General features: G+C 40.2%; 1 protein-coding gene across 2 annotated transcripts in view; it reads right to left on the bottom strand.

Annotated features, from left to right (window-relative positions):
• Positions 1-25,431, bottom strand: part of NR5A2 (nuclear receptor subfamily 5 group A member 2) — a 98,922-nt gene that overhangs the window by 39,313 nt on the left and 34,178 nt on the right. For both annotated transcript variants that reach the window (XM_064515781.1, XM_064515782.1), the window contains exon 6: positions 4,051-4,170. In XM_064515781.1, coding sequence (XP_064371851.1) covers positions 4,051-4,170 — 120 coding nt within the window. The remainder of the gene's footprint in view (positions 1-4,050; positions 4,171-25,431) is intronic.

Raw genomic sequence — 25,431 nt, 5'->3', positions numbered from 1 at the left:
TTTGCTAACTTGTGACGATAATCATCATCTCTCAGGTAATAAAGTAGGCTATCTAGCTCAGGTCCTCAGTTTAAAGTTAATACGTTCGAAAGCCAGATGATTGACTGTAATTTCGCTCATAGTGCTTTGCTGGTAGCAATAAATAAAAACATCTACAGCACTTTTCATCAGAAGTGTCAGAGTGCTTTCCAAACCTTAATCAATTAATTTTTATGAGATGGAGACATGGTTGTTTCTCTTTCCTTACTTGAGGAACTGAAAGGATCAGGGCAGCTACCGGCAAGCGTGTAGCATTTAGTGCAATAGCAAACACTGGTAATACCTCGGTCTAGAACTCTGGATTTCCAGAATTATTTTACAGTCAATACGGAGCAGACAGACACAGGCATAATTTGTCTTTCATAAATACATTTGAGCTGCCCTTGTGTTTTAGAAAGACAACTGACTGAACTGACGCAGCCATAAAGGTCCAACCTGATACTCAGGGAAAGGAAGCAGACGTATCAGATTGATTTGGCTAATCTGGTAACTCATGACTGAGCTACAGTGCAAAAAGGCAGTACAGACCAGGTGGAAGCAGGGAAGGCCTCTGAAGGAGTAGTTTAGAAGCATTGCCCAGGCATGTAGGGGGGAGGTTAAAAAAGCCAAAGTTCAGCTAGAGTTGAGACTTGCGAGGGATGTCAAATGCAACAAAAAGAGCTTTACCACATTATTACCAGTTAGAGGATGAACAAGGAAAACATGAGACTGCTGCTGAATGGGGCTGGTGATTTACTGGCAGCAAACAGACAAGACTGAGGTGATCTGTGCCTTCTTTGCCTTACTTAGTCTTCACTAACAAGGTCTCCCAGGTACTGTTCAAGGAGGCATGGAGTGATGAGCAGTGGGTGAGGATCGAGCCAGGGATGACTTGAGAGAACTTGACCCAGTAGAAGCCCATGGGATCAGAGCGGCTGCAACCTGAGGGTGCTGCGAGAACCATCAATGTCCTTGCAAGGCTGCTTGCTATCATTATTTGAAAGGTCATGGAGACTGAGGGAAGTCCCTGATGACTGCGGAAAAGCAAATGTTGCGCTGATCTTCAGAAAAGGCTATGAGGATGATACCGGGAACTACAGGCCAGACAGCCTCACTGTGGTCCCTGGGAAAATCCTGGAGCGAGTCCTCTGGGAACACATTTGGGGTTATGGTCTGGATGGGTGGACCACCAGATGGATAAAAAAAATCGGTGGATGGCTGGGGTTAGAGATCAGTGGTTAATGGGTCATGCTCTATCTGGAAGCCAGTAACAAGTGGAGTACTGCAGGCGTCTGAACTAGGACCTGCCCTGTTTAACTCCATTATCAATGGCCTGGAGGAGGCAATGGAGCACACGCTCATCAAGTTTGCAAATGACACCAAACTGCTGGGGGCGGGAGGAGGGGCAGTCATCCAGGGCTGCCATCCTGAAGGACCTAGACAGCCTGGAGCAATGGACTAACAGGGACATTATGAAATTCAACAGGACAAATGCCAAGTCCTGCACATGGGAAGGATTAACCCCTTGCAATGATACAGCCTGGGGACAGGCTGGCTGGGGAGCAGCTCTGCTGAAAAGGACCCAGGGGTCTTGGCAGACAGCAAGCAGAGCGTGGGCCAGCAATGTGCCCTGGCAGCAGAGAAGGCCAACAGCATCCTGGGCTGTATTAACAGGGGCACAGCCAGTAGATGCAGGGAAGTGATTATCCCCCTCCACTCTGCATCTAAGACTGCATCTAGATACTGCGTCCAGTTTTGGGCCCCCAATACATGAAGGACATAGATAACCTGGAGAGCATCAGCAGAGAGTCACCAAGATGCTCAGGGGCTGAAGCCCTTCCCGTATATGCAGAGGGTGAGAGAAAGGGGCTTGTTCAACCAGGAGAAGGGATGACTTTTGAGGGGGCCTAACAGCAGCCCCCCAGTACCTATAGCATGGAAGATGGATTCAGGCTCTGGAGGACAAGAGGCTACACACATAAGTTGAAGCAAGAGAGGCTCAGATTGCATCTAAGGAAAAGTTTCCTCCCTGTGAGGACAGTCAGGCAGTGGAGCAGGGAGCCTGCAGAGACTGTGCAGTCGCCATCCCTGGAGGTTTTCAAGACCTGACTGGATAAAGCCCTGAGTTGGTTTGAGCAGGGGAATGGACTACAAGACTCCCTGGGGTCCCCTGCAGCCTGGATTATTCTGTGACTCAAAGATCTGTGGCTCCGGTAAGTCTAGATATTTTAAACATTCTGCTTAGCTCACCCTGCTTTGTCTACCTTAAAAAAAGAGATTCTTCAGTGAATGATTTTCACTCCTGAAAATCATTTGAACAGGTGGTGCTTTAAAGTAAAGGTGTGTGAATGACAAATGGCATATAACTCATGTACTGGCATAGGAGCAGCATTTCTGTAATACCTCAGCTACCAGGAGTCTTTCACTGGCTACGTACGTCATGCTCACTCCAACGAGAGCAGGCACAGCCGGCGCCAACTTCCGTAAGCAATATGACTTTTAATTTCAGTTGACAGTGATCAGAGCTGAACGAAATCATGACTGTAACCCGCCAGCTGTTTGTTACAGTGGCATTTTCTGCAGATTTCAGACTCTTCCCAACTGCATGTTTCCTTCTGTTATGGTGTCTCCCTGTGCCTCTGTTAGCGAGAGCGATATGAGGAGGAGTCCGTCCATAAGGAAGGGGACTGACTGTAGTGTGTCTGTTGGGCGTTCCTGTAATGTGGCCCCTGTTCTCCAAGCAGCCTACGTGCAAGGGGGAAAGCTCAATGGACGCTGGGAGACTGAGGTGCTGGCACCAACTTCCGAATGACAAATGCTGGCATAGGTGGAAGTGAAATTGGGTTCAAAGGAGGACGTACTAAACCTACTTGACAATCCTGAGGCAAGACCAGATGCAATCAGTCCAATTTAGTCAGGTTTTAATTTAGTTTGAGACTATAATTCTTCCTGGACATCTAAAATTTCCAAACCGAGCTGATGTTTTTAAACAGAGCATTTAATAAACATCCTGCTATCTGCTGTCCAACAACTGCTTTTTTTCCAAGTAAAGGTAAAGGTGGGTAATGTAGTAAGAATTAGTACTGTGGAAAAACGGGGACAATGGCTAGCTTTTAAAGGTATTTAGAGGTCAGTTGATTTCAGAGGGATGTAGGCACTCAGAATTTTTAAAAACTAGCTTGTCACGAAACAAATGAGACATTAATTTGGCAGTTCTTCAGGAACAGAGAACTGTCAATATACTCAGAGCTTTATAAACAAAGGAATCAGCCAAGCACCCTGTGTGGTAAATAAAAAAATTGCTAGTACAGTTGTCCTTGTTTTGCAGATGATGAAACAGAAAAGGGATCAGTAATTCTCTCAACAATACCAGTCTAAATCAAAAGTAATGCAACTAATTTCAGCTAACATAATGAGGGAGAACAACTTTATCTCAGAGGTTAGTGACTTTCCACAAGATGTGCGGGAGTCAGCTTCATCGCTAGAATCTGAATTTCCCCACTTCTATTCTTGGATGACTGCAGCAGTTCTCTCTTTCATTATACAACTACTAATCATAAATGCAAACATGCATACTTCTCTAAGAGCAAGATATTTCTGCGGTAATAGCTGCAAGTTATCTAGGTTTCTGATCCAGCTAGTGATTCTTTTGAGTAAACCACAATTCTGAAGGGAAAATAAACTATAAGTGCTTAGACCTAAAGCATAGGGTTTAGGAGTTCTGTTGTTGTTGTCAGAAACCATTTTAGCCCTGAGGAAATACAACTTCTTGAGAAACACTTCTCATCTACTATTTTTCAATCACTGAAGTATACAAGTATATTTGAAAAGCAAAGTGCTTATGATTATATCTGCTTTTATAAGTTTAACTGTAATCAGCAGATTAAGAACAGAGTGCACAAGTCATTTTATCTACATTATTTGTGGAGAATCTCTCAGGACAGAGAAGTGCTTCTGACCTAGTTAAACTCCTGCTGTTTTGAAAATGATTATTAAAGAGCCATCAATACTGCTTTGAGCCCACATACTCACTTGTTGCCCGGTAACCAGAAGGATAGAGCCTTCTTTTCCATGTACCACTTGCCGGTAAATGTGATCTAGAATTAAGAGTTCACTCCAGCAGTTCTGAAGCAACTTCATTTGGTCATCAACCTGTAAAGCAAGCATGAACGTTGGTGACATTACTGTAGGAGTAATTCTTACATCACACAACAGAGCCACTGATGGGAACCAGCAAGCATGCCTCCATCTTCAAGTGTCTGGTTAATGTTATGAGAACAGAAATGCTATCAAAAAGTCTTTGTACACAAGATTGATATTCTCAGCTAAATAAATAGGCCGCTGCCAAAACCATTATCTATAAAATGCATAGAACATTTACAACTGATTGCATTCTAGGAAAGCAGAATTATGGCATTGTTATGCAAAGTAATAATAATAGATTATATAAGACATTTATGAAATGCTCATGGAATGGGGTATTATTCTTATCCAAAAGCAGTAATAGCAGGAACAATGCTAATGTGAGCATCTTCATATTCCCCATCCTTGGACCTCGGCTTCTGGAAACAGTGAAGAATCTGCAGATTTCAAGAGCACTACTGCTGCAACAGGGTAAAATCAGAGGTAGTTCCCTTGCACAGGAATAAAGTGAAGAGACAGGTAAACACCCTAATAATGGTTCTGGTACTTTGAAAAAGGAAGAAAACTTCATAAACAGAAGCTGGGTACCTTCAGGTGTCATAGGTAGGGGAAGAAAGTGATGTGCATGAGGCAGTGAGAAACCTGCATAGATAGCAATTGCTGAACAGATTCAAAATGTTTGTAATCTAGGAGATATAGAAAAGAAACTAAAAAAGAAAATATTTGAAGTGAAGACTTGTCTAAAATTTCAGAGAGAAAGAACTACTAAAATAGTCATTCAGGCTTTTTAATATCAATCAGTTTAGAAGTAGATTTGGCAATGCACAGGAAATCACATTATAGACAGCAATCTTGCATGAGCTGGATTAGATGGTGCAATAGGTCTTTTCAAACGTTATCATCTATGATCTAATGAATCTTTGAGGTTTATCCTTGCAAACTTGTTTTCTGGTTGTATGATATGCTTACGCAGAGAAAGCAGCAACATTTGTTAGCGATAGATTTTTGTAGTGCCATCTATGAAAGTCACTCAGTACTTCCTACCTGTTTTCAGTCACTTGCCATACAGCTCAAATTTTAACAGCTTAAACATCCAAGTCCCTACCTCCCTTATTAGTCCTAACTTTCCTTCTCCCTGCCCACAGTCCCTCTCCCAGCTGTTCTTGTCCCAGTTTTTGCCCCTTCAGCATCTGTCCCAAATTATTTCCCCTCTTTGGAATGTATAAGGGAAGGAAATGAGGAAAGAATCAGTAGAGAAAGTGAGCAGATTAGCACAAAGCCAATGGGGAGAAAAGGGTGGAAGAACTTGTGTATGGCTGAACATGTTCCCCTCAACAAGCCTGGACTAGTGACCAAGACTCTTGCTTTCTCCTGCTCTACAACTGCAGCAGTTACCTCTACAGGGAAACTGCATGTCTCTTCCTCTCCCTTACTGGCCTACCTAGAGGATGATATCATTTGCTGCTTTTTTTTTAGTTTCCTCTTAAAAAAAGGAGGGGGGGATTGTATCTGAATACCTACGCTAGAGGAACATTTTGAGGTTATGAAATCAAGTACTGCAAAATTATTTAATGCTTGTATTATCTGTGCTAGTCTTATCCTCAATCTGCATTTGTGTTATACTAGAGATTTTAACACATAGACACGAAGGGGCTGAATTACTATTGTGTGAGCAATCTCAGTTCTGATATTTCAAAATTTTTGCATGCTTTGGCTTTGCAGTATTAAGAATAATCTTTTAACATAATTGCTGTTCTGCTTACATTCAGTTTATACATGTACACTCAGATATCACCCACGAGCCACATATCCATTGGCAATAGAGATGGAGGAGAGAAAGAGGTGTGCACTCTCTAGATGGATATATTACTAAGTCAGAGTAAAGCTAGTGCTATCACAAACTCAGCCTTGCTCTGTCCCCATGCTGTCTATGCCCATGATAATTCATTTCTGTTCAGATCACAGAGCAAGGCTGAGTCTATATTAAAAAATCTCTCTTCCTCTGCCCACAACATGTATTTGACTACAAAAACATTTCAACCAAGTGACTTTTTAGCTCAAGAGAGGACTGTAAATTACTGCAGTGATACACTCCCCACCAAAACATGGGCCAAATTTAAAATACAAGGAATCTGAAATTTACAGATCTGAGTACTCTTGCTTTTTACCTGAAACTGCTGTGATCATTTTCTCCTCGGTACCACAAGATGTTACAAAAATCATATAAATCATGCCAACATGACAGCTTCATGCAAAACTAGCATTTCACACAGAACTGCCACAGCTTACATCTGAACAAAACAAGCCGTGGGACAGTTTAAACATTCAACACCCATGCGGTAAGAAGTGGTACCCGAATAAGAGGTCAAGCATTTGATTATATTATAAATGACATGCTTACAGCTAATCCATCTGTCTCAGCCACAGGCAGCAACTTTTGAAAACAAACTGCATTTTGCAGGTCTGGCTTTCTGAAGGCCCCAACAGCAGCTACCCTGCAATCAAAGCTTACCTCCCAAGCTTTATCGTATCATTACCAAGCCAGTGCTGTGAGAGCAGTATGAGATGGCAAAACCACACAAAAAAAGTGTTTTGCACATAGTCTGTTCCTGCTGTTCTGCAAGACTCGTACAACTAGCAACAGCACTAGTGGTTCACAAAATCGGCTTCTTCATGTTTACTGTAATTTAACCAGTTAAAGCCCATAAAATGGATAGCATAGAAAGCAAAATAAGTTCTACAGGGCAATACTGGCTTGAGCAGACTATTGGATCCATCTGCTTTTGCCAGTTTAAGAAAGGTGGTAGGGCAGCAGAATACTTCCCAGTTTGCACTGTGAAGAAACATAGATGACTTTAAGGAGAGTCATGTATTACTAAAATGTACGGCAAGTGATCAGTCACAGACTACTTCTAAAAGGTATGTAAATAATGAAAAACACATGTGGTACCTCTGCTAATGCATACTAAATGGAAAATTGAAAAACAGAAAATAGATCACTTCTGAATAAAAATGGTAACAACACTTAATATGTTAGAATGAGATGGTAAACTTTATGAAGTGGATATAGTCCAACCAAAACATAAACACCTTCATGTTTCTATGGGTACCTGAATAAATGAGTCATAGAAACATATTATCTGGCATAACCAAACTCAACCTTTGGCCAAAACAAGTATGTGCCTTGAACTGATCCTCAAAGGCAAAGAGGCGTAAGCTTTGATGGCCAAAGCAGAGAGGGGATTCTGGAGAGGAAAGTCCTCCGCAGAAAAAGCACCTTTGCGGACTTCAGTCTTATGACTCCACAGCTGAAGCATTTTGGTCCTCCATTAAGAGGGAGAGCAGGCTAAAAGGTGAGATTCTGTCACCAAGATGACTTGGGTCCAGTCTGGGGCTTCTTCAATAATCAACTCATTTTCAGTGACATGATACATGGAAATAGAAACAAGCTCATAGGCTTGCACTCTTGGCTAAACTTTGAGGTTCTTCAGCTTGTGGAGATTTTTGTGAGCATTATCAATGTATTAACAACAACAACAACAAAGTGCCCTTTGTCCCAACTACTGGGAATGCTTATAAATAAAAATTGAACATCATATGGCCCACAACTGGCCGCTGCAAGAGCAGCCCCCAAATTTGCAGCTGCTCCCTGCCGTAACAGAACATTGACACACAAGGATAATGTGACCACTGTATTACCTAAGCCATTCGTTAAACAAGATAGATACCCATTTGACAGTTATCTAGCCTCAAGCAAAAGCATGAGTCAATACTGTGCCCAGATGGTTAAATTTAGGTCCTGTCTGGCCAGTGGCGTTCAGATGAAGGCTTTTATCAGTGGGGATAACATAACTGGAAATTGTTGCTGAAGAAATGACTTCTAACGAGAGATGTGAAGGAAGCTAAGGGAGGGTGTGTGACTCAACAGAAATACGAAACTGTTTCTAGCATGCAGAGTGGCATGAAAGAATAATAACATTAAAAGGAGTAAAGGAGTAAAACACCAAACTTGTAAAATTGCTGTTAAATGACAAGGGAAGCAAAGAGAGTGAAGGGAGAGAGGGAAGCAAGGAGGAGGCTTTAAAGGAGGGGAAGGTGGTGAAGTTAGAGAAGACATAAGGGAAGTTAGTCATTAGTAAAATCTTGACGATGAGGATGGTGAGACTGGATGTGATGCAGACTTGAAGGGACTGTGTGAGAGCCAACAGGTGATGCTGCTGGTGCCGAGGGGACTGTGCAAGTACTTTGTGTCAGAGAAGCAGAGGGTGGCAGATATTGCCAGCACGGGCAGAAAGAGTCCCAGAGGTGAAAGTGGGCATGTATGTTGTCTACTCTCTTACACAGTAGAGATACAAAGGTGGAGCAAGGGATAGCTTTCTGATAGCATTAGTGCATGGCAATAGGTATATCCTATCTCCTACATGAAAATCCTGTTTACCTGTGCCTTCAGTGAAAACAAGAAAGTGTGTCAGAATTTGGAGTCATCTATAACCTTATATCTCATGATGTTTGGACTATCTGTAGCATTCTCCTTAAGCTGGAAGACAAATTGTCATTGTCACAACCACCTAGCAACATCCCACTGTGCTGCCTATTAGCTACCATGCTAGCCAGAATAAACTGCTGTAACAGCATAACTCGTCATGCAGAAAAGATCTCCCAACATGTGCAAGACTGAGAGGTAAGCATGATCAGCTATGCACTGCCCATGCAACAGCCACTGGTGGGTATTTAATGTACAGACTGTTGGCAGGATACAACCCAGCATTTTCTGATGAGGTTTTAAGATTTTGTCCTTCCCATATTGGCTTGGAAACATGCCCTCATGGCGGGCAATATCCAGACAGTATAGTGATTCAAAATGTGCACAGTATTGAATAATAACAATACCATTAATCAGCAATATTTCAGTATCGTGGTCTCTGTGAAACAAACCTTTTGCTCTTTCTCTCTCCCACAGAGAGGGAATTGCTACTCATGCAGCCCATTTGCTGCAGCACTCGAGAAGGGCTGGATGCAGACCACCTGCTCCCTGTTTTTTCCCAGCTGTGGACAGTCCCATCTCTTCTCAGTAAAGCACCAGAGCAGAGCTGCTGTGTGGCTGAGAGCAGAAGGAGCCTGTGTTTCTCAGGACAGGAACTGGTGAAGGTGGGTCACAGTGTGGCCTATGCCCCAAGCGTCAGGGTCCCTGCATTAGCTCATCCTGCAGCCTCACAGCAAAATGGTATCTTCCCCATTTAGAACATCAAAAAGATCAGACTGGTGAAAAGAGGGGGATATAGAGAGACAGACCCCAGTGAGAGATATAGAGAGACAGAGTCTGGTGTGTGTGGGGGGGGGGGGGTTAGCCTGGGGGTTAGCAGCACTGTGGGGGTCTGGTGGCACTGGGATACATCTTTGTGTCTGCTATGAAAGATTTGCTTGATATTGCTTATCTGCACAGTGACCTCAATACTGTTAATATCCAAATACAGTTTTGAACAGAGAATTCCTTGGCTGTGTGCCTGAGTTTCTCCATTGATTCCTGCTGCAAGTTACAATTTTTAGATAACTTTCAATCAGGTTTCTGAGTTCTCCACTTCTAACAAGAATTAGAAAACAGGCATGCGTGAGAATATGTTTAGATACAGCTACTAGTTTGCATAATTTATCTTATACGACATAAAGCAAGCTAGGTAGGGTATTTCCAGGTATGGCAGAAATATGCTCTCAGTTTGAAGTGTGAAAGTCTAATCCTGAGCACTGTAGTGACATACTGTCTCTTGGGAGGACAGAAAGATGGGTGGGGGGACACTGGTCTGCAAACACCCAGCTCCCACTCAGCCAGGCCCTCTGCTTTTGCTATGGGAATCAGGGGAAGGCTGTCAGGCTCATTGAGGCCTCTGTTGACACTGCAATACACAATTACATATTATCAATTGTAGTTAAAGGAAGGACTTATCTCAGAAATGCTGGTTACTCATCTGAAAAACTATTTGTGCTGATGTTATAGATGAGGAAGGCTATTGCAATACAAGAGTCATATTGTTGTAGAGTGTATGCTTCCCACAGCACACAATGTTAATCATTATAAACTTTTGTTTTCTCTGAAGAGGAACATTGAAATTGCTAAAGAGTAAAATGAAGAATAATGTGTATGTTTTGCTGAAATGCACCTTAATCTTATCAAAACCACATTGTATCTTTCTTTTAGGAAAGTGTTTCACAATATTTAGCATATTGTAACCAACAACTGCAGATTTATTACAATTTTTTTCTGAAGAGGTATTTTTAACCTGGCATTTGATGAATCACCTGTTAAAAGTTTCGGGGTCATGCATTTTTTTGTGTTGCTTTAAGTTAAATATTTTCCTTATAATTATTGCTGCAGATTCAGTTAAAGAACACAATCACCTTTTACCCATTCAACACCTCCCTTTTGAGAAGCTGGAGGATCCCTTTTCATCTCTTTTCATTTGCATTAACTGGCACTATAGCTTTGGGCTTTTCTGCTACTAAAAATTTAAAAGGGTATCTAATCATTAAAACAAAAAAAATGATGATTGAAATTTATGTGATAAAAATGTGTTAGATGCAGCTGAATTGTTTTTACTTATGCTTCTAAAAGGGAATGCCAATATAGAAATAACGTGAAGCATTCGTCTCGCAATGCCACTTTTAAATTCTACGGCCATTGAATAGCCATTTCCTAGTGAATATGGAGTGATTAAACATCTGTTTGAATTGTTCAGCCTGAAGCATGCAAGTTCAAGGGATGGCTGAACTTTCTTTGGAATGTAGTTTGGAGATCACTCACGAGTCACTGCAGACATACAGCTCAAGTTGTTACTCCATTTTCTTATGCTATAGTGAAGCAGATCGCTCCAAATCAAAGTCTGATAAGACAAGTGCACTCCAGAGGCTAATTTTTACTACTGAATGCATGCATGGCTTCCAAATTGTAACGCAGATAGAGAAGGACTTGGACTCTCCAGATGGGTGGCTGCTAACAGGGGGAAGCCTCCTGTGCGAGGCTGCTGTCAAAAGGTAGCATGTAGCAGCTGATGCAGTTTTAAAAGAAAATGCGCATAACTTATCAGAATCAGTGAATGCCATAATAAAATGTGGTTATTATCTATAACTTCAGTAATAAAATGCTATAAAGTTCAAGAAAAAAATGATTTAATATTAACTATGGTTGTTCCACCTCTTTGCTAGAAACCTGTGTGTTATAAGAAATTGCCTCTTCTACATAAAGGCAGGGAACAATCTTTACAAGCCAAAGTTGTGTTACCCCACTGTCCGCTGCCTGTTGCGGTCTAGCTCCAGTGTGAAGTCAGTATAAAGTCCATCCCAGTTTGGTAGCATTTTGCATTTTATCATGATTTAAAAATGAAATGAAGAACAGAAATATTTCAGAGTGTGCCTTTTCCTGCTCCTTTATGGCTTCTAAAGAGGACCTGATAAAGATGTACTTATACTCTGTGTGTGTGTGTGTACGTACGTGAGTGCATGTACCTCTCCCTTCAATAACTTGTGAATCCATCAGCCAATGTCAGCTCATTCCAACATAGGGTTCAGGTCCCCAAGATATTAAGTTCCTATATGCTTTGTGCAAATCAGTATCTGCATAGAGGGAAGTAACTGCATAAGTACCACACCAAAGGAAAGGCTAATAAGCTCACCCTTCAGCCAACATCAGTGAACCCAAAGACAGAGAGAAAAGGACTAAAATGCTCCATTAATTCCTTGCTCACTGAACTACTAGTATTTGGAATATCAAGCCCCTTTTCAATCTGTTACAGCACATGGATGATGAATTCATAGCATTAAACAATATTATACCTTGAGCATTCCTAGGCTTTTACCCTCCCAAAACTTGGAGCGGGGAATACATGGTGTCCATGCTCAGAAAGGTGTGTGATTTTTCCTGCCTAGCAAATGTGAAAGGGCAGAGGGATGGCTTTGCAAAAGCTTCCCTTCTCGCATGCCCCCAGAGAGCTATGTAGAAGATCACTGTGAAAGAAGGGTTCCAGGGATGAAACCAGCAGTGACCAGACATTTCCCAGTTTCAGTGCTCACCCTCTGTCTAGTTAAAATGCTTCCAGGAAAAGCAGCCTTAAGTATGAGTTCACACTCATCCCATTTTCCTGCAGGACCGTAACATGAGCTGCATGGGTCTAGGGACCTCAGACTGCTGAAGGTCTGGGCAAGCAGCAAATGGTGTCCCTACGAAAGAATAAGACTTCTTTTATCAATCTTCAGAGCCCACTTGGACAGTAACCCCCTCTACTAAAGAAAAGGTAAATAAAAAATCTCAGTTCTTCAAACCTCTGATGAATGGGATGTTACTACAAACTTTGTATGTATGTAGGTATTATATAGTGCCTCAAATGCAACATATAAAACTCCTATTTTTCCTCCTTTTCCTGAAAAACACATTTATCTCTCCATATCCTGTGTAAACTGCATGAAGATTACTTAGTATTTTGCAGTCAGCATTATTTCTGATGAATTATAAATGTGTTTTTCTTGGGTTCTTTTTTTGGTTTTGTTTTCTTTACTGAAAATAAGAAAAGGATTTCTTTTGAGTCCCAAATGAAAATTTTGCTTACAATGCAGTGTTTTGTTCCTGACAAAGTGAAAGCAAAGATAAGGAAAGAGAAAAATTATTCTTCTCAGCACACGGTTCACAGAGTGAAGAAGGAGGTGTCGTCTTCAGGACTGGGCCCACTGAACTGATCTTCAAAATCCCACTCCTGTGAGTATCTCTACTGATGCTAGTACAGCATAAGGTTATGCAAAATTAGGCCTAGAATTTAAAAATCAGATAATTCTATGCACTTCATATAGCAATTTTGGTAGTAAAACTGTTTTGCTCCCTTAAATTACTGCAGATATACACCTGCGTTTTCTGATGCCAACAAACTAACTGCAAAAATGTGATGGGCCATATTCTTAGCTCGCTTGCAGGAACACGAGTACTTTGACTTCCAGATAAATGAAATCAGAATTAGGCCCACTCAATTCACTGTTATCCTTGTGGGTCTGATCTGCTTTTTAAGATACACGCTGTCGTGCTCCTGGGAATCAGAAGACAAGACTGAGCCTAGTAAATTTCAAAGTACTGGTGGTGAATTTATTCTGAATATATTGAATCAGCAATTTCCCTCTATTGTACAGCAGCCTTTGATTAAAGTCTTTATTGACTTCTCCAAGTCACAAATATTTTAGCATTATTTAAAAGGATTTCTAATATGTAATGGTCCCTTCCTGTGTGATGATTTATTGGGTAAATTATCATGTCATTTTTCTAACACCTACCCCATTTCTCCAGCTGACACTTATTCCAATAGTCTATATGTAAACTTTACCTCCTACATTAGCTCTCATTTGTAAAATTTATTAGAAAACAGCAACATCAAATCTTGACAGAGATCAATACAACACACAGAGACGCATTGTTAATAGTGTAAAATATTAAAGTCAAAGTCCTAGTAAGAACCAAATTTATTTTCCGCAGAATAAATATTCTATTAAAACTCAATCAACTAAATATAATACGGAAAATATTTTCCACTCGTGGCACAACAGAGACATGCTAAATTCAGAGAGAGCCTTTAACGCGGTGGCAGGCAGGCAGAGCACTCTCTGCACACGCAGGGTCCCGCACTTTCGAGTGCTGTGTGCCCCACAGCACTGCGTTCTGCATGCATTAACACAAGCGTTACTTAAACTGGCTCTCATTTAAATTACGCTCTGTGGGTACTCTGCTGTCTAATAGAGTCTGCATTTTTTTATTTCTAGTACAGCTACTCAAGGGGGGTGTGGAGGTGGGAAAAGGGCAGCCCATGAGAGAAGTGTAGCCTTACTTTTCTTTCTAAGAGGTGACACCTACAAAGGCTGGTTTGCATACACAGTGTCAGATTATATTTACAGTTATACCAATGTGATATACAATTAATCTTCTGATTAAAAAGGAGTTACTTTAAAATTACAACAATTCAAATGAGAGAAGAATCATTTTACAGGTATGTATTAGAAACACCCAGGGTTGGACACTTTAAAAAAACATATAAAGAATCTAATATATTGGATGTTAGATACCATTTTTGTGAACACCAAATCTGAAGGTAGGACTAATTTTTATTCGGAAAGTAATGCCTTTTAAAAGTGTACACTCTAGCAAATTTTTATTTTTATTTTATTTTGCCTTTATTACTCTAGTAATATTTACTTTTTCAGTGGTATATACTAAAATATATCATGATGTGGATTCCTACAGCGATCCATTAAAGCTACATTGAAACTATTTATTTGCTTACTTAGAATCAGTATGTATTATGTCAGACACAGAAAGATCAGTTTTATATTGTAAATGTTCTTTCACTTTTGATTGCACAGCACTTTAATCTATTTCAAGAATTAAAATATGTTGTTTTATATTTTAATTTTAATTTTCCTCTTCATACTTTTGACAAACATACAGCTATGTAAGGGCAGATATTTCTTTCTGCCCGTATTTGAATCACTAAAACATGGATGTCCAGTCTGCAGCCTGGGAGCTCGAGTGTGTTAAGCAGGAGTCAGAACGTCCACACCTGCGTTACACCTTTGCACCAGGGGCTGGTATCAGGCTATAGCACTGCACTTCCCATACGAATGTATCCCATAGAGTTTTCTCACGATATGTAATAGAACAGCTGAGCAAAATTACAGCGAAAGCAGCAAGAAATCATGAGAAACTGTATCTTCACAATGTGCATGGAGAAGGTGCGTTGCTGATGTAAAAACACAGAAAGGTTGTCTTACACCCCAGGAGCCGCAGCAGTGACAGCGATCAGCTCGTGGGGTGGAGCAAAGCAGAGGCAAACGCCACATCCGTGAAAGCAGCAACGGGGACCAACAGAGGTCTGTGCTAAGCTGGAGGATATGAAGAAAATTGCAGGAGCCCATGAAAGAGAAGATAACGGCATGGCTGAATTTTATTGAAGGAATAGAGTTGAGGCACTTCTAGACATGGAAATTTTGTGAGGACTATGACAGAGAAATACATCTAAAAGACCAGGTATAAGGTAACTAGAGAGTCAGAAATGATGTGAAGGTGTTACAGGAGAGGCTGATGAGGCTATGTCTGCATTTATAAGCTGAGTACAAATCTGAGTACATACTCAAATCCAGAGTCACCTCCTACATTTCAACTAGCATGGTCTAAAAGCATCCAAGAGAAGGACAAGTTAAACAAGAAACCTTTAACATGAAGATAATTCAGGAAACCAAGATATTGGTCTACCGAGTCCCAAGGTTATTTGAGTTCAAGACAAATAGATGAGCAGTACCACTCAAAGCTTCAAGGGAGCAATGAGAGAGTTACTAAGAGAAGCAATAACATAAGCTACATAGGTTTTGCCTGTGTGAAAATAGAAGGTAAGCTTGGAATAGGCATGAGAGAAACAGAAAATCACAAATTCAGTCCTGTATTACTGAAAGAAGAGATCTCTGCTAAAAAATGGCCATGAAAGACAAAGAGAAATCAGCTTAACAGGAAAAGATGCACACAGTGCCGGAAACATCTCTGGAAGATGCCCCACTGCCTAAAGCTGCATTTGTTTAGAGAATACATAGATCGGAAGAAAATCACCAGCAGACAAAATTAAGAAACTACTAGTGTAGAAATGATTAATTCCCACATTACACACAGAAAGCACCTTAGATGTGAGGAGAGAAGAGCTGCAGAAAAACAACAACTTCTAACAGTTATATGACGACACATATCTGCAGACTTTGAGAGACCAATATTATGATCCGCATTTTACTGAAAGTGAAGTGAAGGCAACGGAAAGGACTGAATTTCCCAAACTTTAATGACCTAGCTAAGAATAGAAGTCTTGCAGATCCTCTGCTTTTATACTGACCATTAAGGCCATCCGAAGTGAATAAAGGGAGGAAAACTAGTGGCATGGAAAACTAGTGGCATGGAAGCGGGAATGATGACTACGATGCTAGATATTTAAAAAGTTAGACAAAGTTATCATTAATTATAACAATATGATTAAAAACTATATTGCATTTCCCTCTGTCTTTCGCATTTATAAAGCATTTACCAACTTGTTATTTAGATCCTAGAATTTTAGCATCTTTTCATCTTTGAAGAGGTGATGATAAAATTAATTAGTATCTCATGAAGTTTGAAAAAGTAGTTAATTTCCATTTTGCAAAAGAGGTAGCTGCGATTCAGTGGGACAGACTTCATGAGTGGAGTTATGCTGGTTATATGTCATCAGCATAACTGACAGTAGCTTCTGGTCTTGAGATATTAAGGGACTTGCCCAAGGTTACAAAGTAAGTATGGGACACAGATTAAATCAGAAAGGTGATCCAACGATGAGACAAAGTGAAGGAATATCCAGCATTATAGGGCATCTGAGGGGGGTTATTGTGTATTATGCCAATATCTGATTTGATGGAAAAGGTTGCTTAAAAACACCACTGAAGGGAGTTGAAGCCATACAAGAAGGTTGGGCAGGAGAAGTAGGAAGCATGGATGCATGATCCAATGAGCTACTGCACGTGGAAATGATCCAAAACACTTAGCACTTTTCTTTACATCTTAAAAGCATTGCAGGAGGCTCTCAGCATGCAGCTAACTACCATCTGGCTAAATTCTTTCAACTATGAACATCATCTACAAGAAAATTAGCTCCTTTCCTGAAAAATTCAAGTGTAAAAGAGCAGACAGAGCCATGCTATTAAAAAGGACAGGAAGCGTTGATTGAATGAAGGTTTAAGGAATAGGCAAGTGTGCCTTAAAATGTTTTTTCCATTTATCCTTTTATTTGGCATTGTTTCATTTATTCCCACTTCCTGTTTCCTGTATTCTAATTTGGAAATCTCTGAAGTATTATTAAAATAAGGTTGTCACAACTCTGCCCAGGTTCCATGCAGACATTAAAACTGCAGTTAAGATTAATATTAATATTTGCTTAAAAATATCCATATCCTTGAAAGAACTCTGTTAGTATTTGGGCTGCTTGTTAGGAAGCGTTGATGAGGGATTTTTTGCAGTACAAACCACAGGACGAACTGGAACTTGACAGGTAACAATGACTGTGGAACGGTGAAGGAGGCAATCACAGCTAAGCTTCTGACTTTCTCTGTTGTTGGTCACAAAATTATGAGGTATCTGAATTTTTAGTCTCTAAATCAGGTTCCTAAATGTCCATATGCAATAGAAGATTAAGCATGAGCTTAGGGAAAGGGGAGAAAGTCTGTACATCCAATTTATTAGGTGGTTCTTAGCACATTTCTCGAAGTCAGCTGGGGGAATGAAGATCAAAACCAGCTTGCTCTGATTACCTTTGAATCACCCCTGAGTGCACCACACATGGCAAAGGTGGGAGCTGAGTTTTAGTCGCAGTGGCAGAAACTTGGTCAGTACGTGCTCTTTGCTCAAAGAGCAATGGCAAGAGCTGGTAACAAAAATGTCAATTTTCTTACAAAAATCATTTTTGCATAGTTTGTGTCCAAGTGTCTGGCAATCTACTATTAATCTAGGTTGGTTGCTTTATTTTCTAATTAAGTTTATTAACAAGTTCTACTTCTGAAGATTTACTATGACTAAAAGGTTACTTTGATATCTAAATGTAGAGAAAAGTTATTGATTAATCCCAGTTTTATCAAAGGAAGCTGCATTGCGATTCTGCCTCTAACAATTTTTTTTCAGGTGTATTAGAACTTTCTTTTAATATGGGTTCATAAATGGATACCAGGTCGACTTTCCTGGTGCATAAAATAGTTTAGAAATTAGGTTTAGAAATATAAATGCATGCAAGATTAAACAAACATTCAGCCTCATTTGATTGACAAGTATTAGACTGAATTCTCTCCTTGGCTTTTTTCTTTTTTTTTAAACTAATCTGCCTCATTTTTAACTAATCTTTGTGCCTCTGTTTCCCTTCCTTTTTGTCTGTCTCTTTTAGATTCTAAGGTCTTTAGGGAAGGGACTGCCTATTACTATATTTTTATGCAGTATCTGTTTATGTTACCATAAATCCAGTAGTAGAAAAGGGCTGCCTCACTGCCTGGAACATGCATGGACAGTTCTCTGTAAATAAAAATATCTATCTTTCAGTTTAAAGTGCCAGCCTCCAAAATAAATCCAGAAAGTCCAGTTAAATAATACAGCACTCTCTTCTTACATAAGTATAAGCATCAGCTTAACAACACAGTGAGAATATTTAGCTCCATGTTTTTGTACTGGGCATAACTGTGTAACCTGACATTCTGTGCGTCTGAGACTGGATGCTATATAATAAATTATGTCATTATACATGTCTTTGAGACTGATCCAACAATCCATATGTAGACAAAAATACAAAAATGTCTGTGCTTCAGTATAAGACTTCAAGGAGCAGGCCCTTAGTTTGTATTGCTTTATATCTGTGAAGCCTGGGAAAACGTACACATTTTTTAAATACAGCCTAGCATTAGCCAAATTCTAAATTCAGCTTCTGGCGACAGCTCCTTTTATATTTCCCCTTGCATGAGCACACACAGCACCAAAATCCAATCTACTCTGTCAAATACACGCATTTTGCAAATATATGACTATTTGATAAATGGAGTTGAATCTGGGTTTCTTTAGGTTACTTTTAAAAACTGAGAAATGTGCATAGTTTATTTTTTATCTCACATGTTGCATGCAAATTACCTCTTTTCACAGTGCAACGTGTCTGTGAGGCTCCCTGAGAAGTCTGAACCAGATACAGGGTGAGTACTTGCCCAGCGTACGCAATTAAAATGTAATTCCTTTCTATACATCATCAATATTCCGTCACTGTATAAGGGGAATGGATTAGATGACCTACGAATTCTATTCCTACCCTTATATCTATCATGATTACCTCATATTAGTAAAATTGCATTTTAAGGTCACTTATATGTAGCAGTCCCCTTTACACAAATATTTGGTATTCGTTAGACATTCACATCTCTTTCTTCCTGCTCTGCTTGGAAACGATTCAGTACAGGTAGAGCACACATCAAAACGAAGCAAAACCCTGATATTTTGTTGTAAATAATTCATAAAACAATGTTATGACCCTTGTTCCCTGCGAGTCATCCACATAACGAGCCGCCGGAACGAAGCAGTGGAAAGGCCCCTTGCCCGGCCCGGGGGCCCCGGCAGCTCCTCGGGGCCGGGAGCGCGGCCGCCTCCCTCACACACGAGCTCATCAGTCCGAAGGGGGAAGTGCCAATGAGCTATTAGATCGATACGGTGAAGTATGGAGATTGATCTTATCCCGGAGTGACTGCATTAACAGACTCGTCAGCGCGACCTCTGCCCTGCAGCGCACTTCACACGGCGCTGCAAGCGCGGTGTCTGAATGAAGACCTCAGGTCAGTGCTTTTAATAACCTGCTTTGCTGAAAGAATTAAAAGTAAGCCTGGAAAGGGATGACTAATGAAAATACGGAGCGCTGGCTTTTCCCCTGGTCTTGGAAAGCTTGCAGAAATCACACCAGCTTTTCAGAGCTACCACGCACATCGCCCGTCTTGCGCAGGAGCCTGCTCAGCCGTGCCCGGCCGTCACCACCTTCGCGAGCGTGTGAAACACAGCCGGGGTGCTCCGCTCGCCGGCCACCAAAATTAGTATGAGAAACTGAATAAAAACCGATCAGAAGTACTAGCTGTGTCAAAACAGATTAAGGATTTAGGTGAATAACTCTAATTGGTTTACCTGCGCTGCAGGATTAAGAGCTATACTTGAATCCCGGTGGTCTGAATTATTTACCTGGGTGAGGAGAGTCGCTGCCACCGCAGCGAGATGGGCTCCCGACGCTGCCGGCACTGAGCGCCCTGCCCAGCAGGCAAAACGCGCCTTGCACCCACCTGGGCCCAGCCCTGGGAGCCTTAGTCCGGTTCTATTCAGGCCAAAGTCGAGGGACTCTGGTGGGAATCCCCCTGAGCGGAAAGGGAGTTTGGGCAGCGGGTGCCCTGCCCAGGACGCGGCCTGTGGAGCAGCCAGCGCGGTGCCCTGCAGACCGCAGCCCCGGGGAGCGCAGGTGCCTGCGGAGCCCTCGGAGGAGCCGGGCGCCCCGACGCTTAGGAGTGGTGCCCGTGTGCATCCCATAACACTACCCCGACCTTTTAACCAAGCAATGCTGGTAACTGCCACTAACTTTATAGGAAGCCTGTCCATGAAACGACTGCAGCATCTCCAGCTCCATGCAACCACTTCAGGCCTTCTTGTTTAAACACTAATCTTCCTTTCGATACGTGGTTTCAGAGATGTTCAACAAAACCGCGCTTTGTTGTCCCAAAACATGACATTCATGGTGTTAATATTTTTAAAACCCTGAATAATCTCACCGCACTGAAATATTTATGTATAAAACATATTTTAATACTGTATTTTTATTATACTGAACATTTTTATTGTTCAATGTATAATTGAATCAATGAATTAGAAGAAGGTTACTAAAAAAAGGATTAATGCATTTTTAATGAACCTGAATGATATAACTTCTGTTATTCACTAAGAATAATGGCAGATCTGTCAGGTCGGTATAGATAAGAGCTTTGTGAGCCTATCTGAAAGCCCACATAATGGCTCTCGCTTAACTACAACCTAGAAAAAGACTTAGGGATCTGATTCAGGTTTTTAATTCATTGTTTATTTATATGATCTCTCTTCCGCCTTGTGATCAGATCTCCTGTCTAATGATGGAAATATGAATCTGTTTAACAGACAGATTTATTTCCCACAGTAAAACACTTTTTTTCGAAACAATGCTCTTTCAAAGTCTAAATGGAAGAGCTGAGATAGCCGTACGATACCGGTGGGAAATGGTTCTGAACCCATCGGCTGATAGACAGGAGAACTGGTGAGAGCTTTGTATGCTGACGGGGAGCGTGTGGGACACTCCTGCATTCGCACAGCTCTAACTCCTAATTAGCTCACCAGCCTAAATCATAAATACTTTCCAGGTAGCAACTTTTACTCTTAAAAATATCCCATTAGAAAATCTGTGTACTAGTGTAATACTATAATTGATATTTTAACAATGCACAGAGTGTCATACTGAAATTAAAACGGCAACTGCAAACTTAGCTTCGAATCCTATATATATATTCTTTGCAATATAGTGTTTCATTTTTTATAATTTTGCAATGAATATAAAAATGGATAAGATTTTATATTTTTATGTCTATAGAGATTATGTTTTATATATTTTTATAAAGATTATATTTTTTATTCTTAGATTTTTTATATTTTATTTTATTATTTTTATAATGAGTACAAGATACATGTATTGTGGAGCAAAGACTTTATCTTGACACCTTTAGAAGTATATGTGCATTTTGCAATAGCAGGTATGTTATTAAACTTCTGTTGAAGAGAAAAATTCTACTATATTCCTCTATGTTTCAGTAGACACTGAGAGAGGGTGTATATGTATAATGTAATGTGAATACATATTTTATGGCATGGTATACAAGATGCTGCAGTTTTGCTTAAGAACTTTGTGGCATGAATTTTGTGAGACCACATAATTCATAGTGGTGAACCACGATTAAATAAATCACACTACCAAAAAGGGCATGCAATTTTTTTCTACCACTGTGATGTGGTTTTTACATTATGTTCTTTCCAAACAAACAAAAAAGCTATTCTATAGTAGAAATGATTTAGATTTGAAAGGTTTTGAGAATTCTGATTTTACATTTGTATCCCACCACTTGTAAGGCAAGGAATTTAATACACATCCAATAGTACAAGCCTCAGAAGGACTTTGATTTGGGAAAGCACTTACACATTTACTGAAACATTTGCTGTGATCTCACTGATGGGAAGCAGAAGCTGAAGTATTTTCACTGAAAAAAGGTGACTCTTCCGAACAAGGGCTAGGAAAAGCAAAATTATAGCATATGTCGAACTAAAATACCTTTTCCACAATAATATCTTTTCAAAATTCAATGTCTTACACTCAGCAAGTGGTAGAAGCAAATGCTGCCTCCCAATGGAAAGGTGAAGTTTGTTTCTCAGTAAAATAAGCCACACAATTTCTAGTACTGATGTTTCATCAGACATTAGGTCTTAAACTTACTACTAGTAAGTGTTGAGCATTTTTTCATTCTGGGTTTCACAACCAAATTTTTTATGTTAAGCACATACGGAAGGTTTCTGGAGCAAGGAGGGTGCTTTTCCCCTTAAATGACAACTACTTGAGAACTGTTTGAAGGTCAGGAATACGAGGAAGCAAAAATGGATTTGTGGTAGAGTTCAAATGAAGTAATTGAGTTACATGATAAATACAATTCATCTTACAATTCTGCAATTAATCACATAGCTCCACAATTCATAATTGCAATATCACTGTCACACACGTGCTATCAACAGATGCGTCTGTCTGGTGACAGAATCTATGACTACATTAGGGATATCTGCTAGTGGCATCTATTTAGATGGTGGTTATTTATCTAAATACGAATGAATGATACACATTAGTTTATAATCAATGAAACACGTCACTCTATAACTTCTGTATAACACAGGACTGGCTGAATGGATTTTTAAAAAACCCGTATTTCCAACTGCAAGTGCTTACAGGCAGAGAGCCTTCATGAAAACTTTCAGAACAAAAAGATAATCTTCTGGGAAAGTTACAATAGATTGAAAATACGTGTCTGGAATGGAAATGCTTCTTCAGCCTCCACAGAATAAATAATAAATGCTTTCCAGGTAACTACTGCATCTCTTTTGATAACATATATATTAATAAATTAAAAATGTCTGTAGACTGACAGCAAGTGTTTTGTGGGCTTATACTGGAAAGCCAACAACTAATTATGAAAGCCTGACTTGACTAATCAATTATTCAGATGAACATTAGGTGCCTATTATATGCGTAAACATGGGAATTATATTTCCCCTAAGTAACTTGCTAAAATAACAAACCCCAAACATGCAAATTTGAAATAGAAAGAAATGGCACTATTATGCACTTATGGCACATGCAGAATTCCCACTGAATTATTCAAGGAACATGGAATCAGGAACCCAGGTCCTCTGACTCGGAGCAACAAAGCTATAGTAGCACAGGCTATGTTGTGTTTGTTATGCATGTAATATTGATTGAGCTTGTTCTTGCTGGTCATGTTTCAAATTCATTTCATGTTTAGGAGGCATGGAAAAGGAGAAGTAACTCTGGATTGATATTTGCAGTATATCAAGATATTTTTATGCCTGTTGAAGACAAGATTATCTGACAAATTAATAAGACCATGTTTTTTCAGTACAGAAAGAACGAGCCTTTGAAAAGCAGCACAACTGAGGTAATGAACTATGCTTTGAAAAGGTTTATATTTGCTTGATTTCCCCTCTTCTGCACGTAAAGACTGGGAGAGCACTAATATTGCAGAATAGATTCACTGGTATTTTATTTAATCTGTGAGGCACTAAACACAATGAGATAATGCATAATAGTGCTTTGCATTTAGAAAAGACCATGCTCTTAAACAGAATACAGCAACAGGGAAACCAGAAATAGATGTGACCAGACACCTGCTGACAAACAGTGACAAATCCCACTGACACGGCAGTGACCCCCAGTTAGTCAAGATTTAATTAAAGGGTATAATTAAGTCAGTGGAACAGAACACTAATGAGTGGTCTTTTTTTTTATATGGGTAATTACACACAAGAATACAAAGTAAGCTAGGCCCCTAAACATATTATTAAAATGAACGGTATAGGATGACAATCAGAGCTTTAAGTACTCCACACCCCCCCGCCGCTGGAATAACACAAGTTGAAACAACTCAGTGGCAGTCAAGCACCGGTACACATGCTAGCAAATGCTAGTGGCCCAATGCTGCCTGCGTCTAAGCATGTCAGTAACATGACCTTGGCGGCACAGCGCACACCAGCAAAGTTAGCTGTGTGCGCGCTGGGTGGGTTCTGCCTGCCACTGCATTTGCATGGATTTGTGCTCTTTTTCTAGCAAACAGCATCCTCCTGCCCTTCTCCTTCACCTAACGGATCCTCCAGTTTCAGTTATCAAGCGTGTTAACAGCAAGCAACTGATTACACGGAGGAAACACACTGCGGATCATTGCTGTTAGTATGTGCAGGTTGGGTGCACTACCTTTGTAATTAGGCACCAGATTTCTCACCGCAGCAGTGTTTTATCCCTGATCCAGTCCTCTGGAATTTTGGGAATCTTTAGCCAGTTGAATGAAATAGCTGAAATATCTTTGTGATATTTGCTTATACTTCAAACAGAAAAATATTGTAAAGTAGATTTACTTGACCAACATGTTACAGCAGGGTGGAAGACATCATCATGAATAATGATGACGACGATAGGGGAAAAACCCCACTTTCCTACAGCGTCTAAGATTTAAAAGAATGCCTGTGTAGTCTGGGGCCAGCCCTCTGCTGGGATTATTCTCTCTGCTCCCAGCTGGTAGCCTGCAGTTCATGACAGCCTTTTATCCATTATCAAAGCAACAAGTGGAAAAGCAGATCCTCCTGCCTGCTAATGCTCCGCTCGGTTCTCTCTGTAGAATTTCTGGTTCTAAATCTTCCCTTTTAACAAGTCCTCAGATTTCCTTCCTACTGCTGCAGTAGGCACTAAATATGTCTCTCAAGTCTTTAGCTCACTTGTCTAACCTAAACTCTGCAGGACACTAAAGGAAGAGAAAATAATTGTATTACAACAGCACGTTTTCTACAGGGACTGACTGAAATGCAGAAAGATCCCGAGCCTGCTCCTGTTAAAGTGATGGGGGTTTTGCAGTTGAGTTCAATGAGAGGAAAAACAGTTCCTAATTGCTGAAGTAACACAGTCCTGGTACAATACTTCAGTTATAAATTCAGACTGAGCTATGAGTTAGGTTTAGATTTAATCTACTAGCCCAGCCAACCCTCCCCGCAACGAATTATTTATATAAATACAAATTTTACTGTAACAAAAGCAAAGCAAACAAGCTACACTATAACTTATTACATATATACTGTGCTTATTTTTTTGGTTATCAAAGTGGTATATTTAAAGGAATAGTGAAAAAGGTAAAAGCAAGAGAATTTTAAATATAATTCATGTGAATTCTTTCAAGAAAAATGTATCCACTAAAACTGAAATCTATTATAAAAGAAAATCTATATTAATACACTTTAGATAGTAAAGATATACATCCCACTTTCCTTAAATCATGCTATTATAGTGTAATAAGTATTAAAAATACAACCCTGTAACGATTACGACAACTGTATTTAGAAAACCA

This window comes from Dromaius novaehollandiae, chromosome 8 (genome assembly GCF_036370855.1).
Source record: "Dromaius novaehollandiae isolate bDroNov1 chromosome 8, bDroNov1.hap1, whole genome shotgun sequence".
NCBI classification, from domain to species: domain Eukaryota; kingdom Metazoa; phylum Chordata; class Aves; order Casuariiformes; family Dromaiidae; genus Dromaius; species Dromaius novaehollandiae.
The sequence above is the reverse complement of the archived record's forward strand: the minus strand, read 5'-3'. Positions and strand labels throughout refer to the sequence as shown.